The 3,239-nt window shown below is 64.4% G+C and overlaps 1 protein-coding gene across 1 annotated transcript; it reads left to right on the top strand.

Moving 5' to 3' along the window:
- Positions 1-420: 420 nt before the first annotated feature.
- Positions 421-1,305, top strand: ETH_00043515 (uncharacterized protein; the record flags this gene model as incomplete). The annotated part of the gene is made up of 1 exon (XM_013380225.1): positions 421-1,305. The coding sequence occupies one exon, from the start codon at positions 421-423 to the stop codon at positions 1,303-1,305; it is 885 nt and encodes a 294-aa protein (XP_013235679.1).
- Between the last annotated feature and the right edge of the window lie 1,934 nt (positions 1,306-3,239).

Genomic DNA, 3,239 nt, shown 5'->3' with positions numbered 1-3,239 from the left:
GGGCGGAGGGGGCCCCGCCGCCGCTGCTGCTCTTCTATGTGGGGCCCTCTTTGGTCTTTTTTCCTCGTTTCTTCTCCTAATTTATTTAATCGAACTGTTTTAATTGCATTTTATTGTTTATTTAGACTTCAAATTCGTCGGTTTAAACCCAAAACCCATAGAAAAGCTATACAGACAGGCCAGCAGCAGCGCGAGCTCGCGGGGCCCCCGACCCCCTTCGCGCTCCTTGGGGGCCCCTGCAGCCGCAGCGGGGGCCCTAGCCTAGCCTCTCTATATTTCACTTCTTTGCTAAACAGATTTATTTATTTAATTAAAATTTCCCCTTTCTGACCAACAGAGTCCTCAGGGGGCCCTCCGGAGCCTCACCACAGCCTCGCTAGACAGACAGCCAGCGTCGCCGCCCACTGTACCCTCTTTTGTATGGATAAGGGCCGCCCCGAGGCCCCCCTGGGGGCCCCCGGGGGGCCCCCCGGGGGCCCCCTAGACTCATTTGTGGCTCGGGCTAAGGCAGCTAGGGGCCCCCAGCTGCTGCAGGTTCTTCAGGAGGCCCTGCTGCACCCCGACCTCTTTATTTTCGGGGAGCTGCTGGCCCTAGACAATGTGCAGCAGCTAGGCGGGCCCCCCGGGGGTGAAGGGGGGCCCGCTTTGGAGGGGCCCCCGGGGGGCCCCCCCACAGAAGGGGGCCCCCTGGAGGGGGGCCCCCGCATGCTGTTTCTGCTGCGTCTGATGGCATCTGGGACAGTCAAAGACCTCGTGGAGAGCCTCGGGGGGCCCCTGGGGGCCCCCGTACCCCCCCAGCTTCTTTACAAGCTGCGGCTGCTAACTATAGTCTCCTGGGCTTCTGTGTCTTGCTGTATTTCTTTCAAAGAGCTGCAGGGGGCCCTGGAGGCCCCTGGCTGTTGCAGCGCAGCAGCAGGGCTGCTGCAGCAGGGAGGGCCCTCCGGGGGGCCCTCCGGTGGGACCCCCGGGTGGGCGCAGCCGGATGAGGGCCCCGCAGGGGCCCCCGACAGCAGCAGCAGCAGCAGCAGCAGCACCGCAGCAGCAGCAGCAGCAGCAAAAGAGTGGCTAACGGAGTCGGAAGTGGAAGAAATGGCAGTTACTTGTTTGCGTTTGGGTTTGCTGCGGGGGCGTGTGGACGGGGAGCTGGGGTGTATAGACACCTGGGGGGCCCCCCTCCGAGACCCCACAGAAAAAGATATTGACCCAATGTTATCAGTTTTAAAAAGTTTCCAACACAAAGTCTCCCACATTTTGCTGCTGCTCAACACTGCCAAACAAAATATGCTGCACATCAAGCACCCCTAAAAATGGCCCACAGCCAACCTCGGGGGGCCCCCACAGGGCCCCAGAGGGGCCCCAGAGGGGCCCCAGAAGAGGGTCCCCAGAAGAGGGGCCCCAGAAGAGGGGCCCCAGAGGGGCCCCAGAGAGGCCCCAGAAGAGGGGCCCCAGAAGAGAAGCCCCAGAGGGGCCCCAGAAGGGCCCCAGAGGGGCCCCAGAGGGGGCCCAGAAGAGGAGCCCCGGAGGGGCCCCAGAAGAGGGGCTAGAAGGGGGCCCACAAGAGGGGCCCAAGAAGTGGGGCCCCAGGGGGGCCCCCATGCCAGAGACCGACCCCAAAGGGGGCCCCTCAGTGCTCCTCCTAGGGAGCCCCCAAGGTTGGGCATGAAGCGGCTTCAGTCGGCCTTTGGGCTGTGGGGCCCCCTCAGTTGAAACCTCCCGGGGGGCCCCCCTTGGGGGCCCTCCAGGGGCCCCCAAGGGGGCCCTAGAAAGCCCCTCAGGGGCCCCTAGAAGGCCACGGGGGGTCCCAGGGGTCAGCTCTGTCTATTCAGAAACCTGGGAGGCGCCGGGGCCCCTAGGTGACCCTCGGGGGCCCCCCTGGTCCTTCTTCGGTGCTGGCCCCCAAGCACTTGAATCTTTTGGGGGCCCCCTGAGGGCTGCTGCAAGCGCTGCAGCTGCGGCAGGAAGAACTGCAAATCCGAGGCCTAAGGGCCCCCGTTGGGGCCCCATAGGGGCCCCTGAAGAGACTCCTAGGGGCCCCCGTAGGGGCCCCCGTAGGGGCTCCCGTAGGGGCTCCCGTAGGCGCTCCCGTAGGGGCCCCCGTAGGAACGTAGGGGCTCCCGTAGGGGCCCCCGTAGGGCCCCCGTAGGGGCCCTTGGAGAGCCCTTCAGGCCCCGAAAAGCCCCTCTCTCGGCGTTCATAAACTCAAACTCTTTAGCGAAATGCACGCTAGCTAAACCCTTTCCTAAACCCTCGCCTAAACCCCAAACCCTCGCCTAAACCCTAGCAACTAAAGCCTCAAAACCCCACTAAGCCCTTCAGCCCAAACTGCCGCTTCCCCAGCGCTGCCGGCATCTCCTAGACGCCAAAGTTAAAAAGGGGGGCCCCCACAGCTTCTGCCGCAGCACAGGGGGCCCCCTAGGGCCCCGCAGGCCACAAAATGGAAGTCTGGGGGCCCCCGCAGCCGCCAGGCCCAGTCTATTGGGGCTTTGGGGGCCCCCAGGGGGCCCCTCCGAGGGCCAGGGTCCCCTGGGCAGTGCCCACTGAGGCACTTGGGGGCCCTCTGCCACTCACATAAACCCGTTGAGCCAAAGCCCTCAAAGGTGCCTTGGGGGCCCCCAAGGGCCTCCTCTGGGGCCCCCAAGGGCCTCCTCGGCGGCCTCCTGACTGAACTACGTTCTGCCACAGCAAAAGCCTCCTTGGGGGCCCCGGCCCTACAAGGGCAGTCTGCTCGGGGGCCCCAGTGGGCCCCTGTGGGCCCCCGTGGGATTCAAAGAACTTAGGAAGGCCCTGGAAGGCTTCGGGGGGCCCCCAAGGGCCTCCGGGGGCCCCTAAGGGCCTCGGGAGGCACCATGGGCCTTAGGGGGCCCCCAAGGGGCTCAAGTGCTGCCCTCAGACTCCGCCTAGGAGCGCTTTGGGGCCGAAGAGTTCTCTGATGTTGCTGCTGCCATACTTGATCATTGTGGGCCTGAGCAGCAGCAAAGAAAAGACAGAGGCGCAGCAAGAGTGAAGCAGCAGCAGCAGCAGCAAAGCAATGGAGCAGCGGCGACGGGAGGCAAAGAGATATATGCTGAAGCCCCCGTGGCTGGAGGAGCTGCAGCAGGCCCTTAATCCGAAGAGAAGCATCAGCCCCAGAGACGCTGCAGCAGCAGCAACAGCAGCAGCAGCAACAGAAGCAGCAGCAACAGCCGCAGCAGCGGCACGTGCAGCAGCATCAGTAGACGCCGCAGCAGGTTGTGCAGCTG

This window comes from Eimeria tenella, genomic scaffold, assembly GCF_000499545.2.
Source record: "Eimeria tenella Houghton genomic scaffold, Eth_scaff4614, whole genome shotgun sequence".
Taxonomy (NCBI): domain Eukaryota; phylum Apicomplexa; class Conoidasida; order Eucoccidiorida; family Eimeriidae; genus Eimeria; species Eimeria tenella.
Note: the sequence above shows the minus strand (reverse complement) of the source record. Positions and strands in the feature narration are given on the sequence as shown.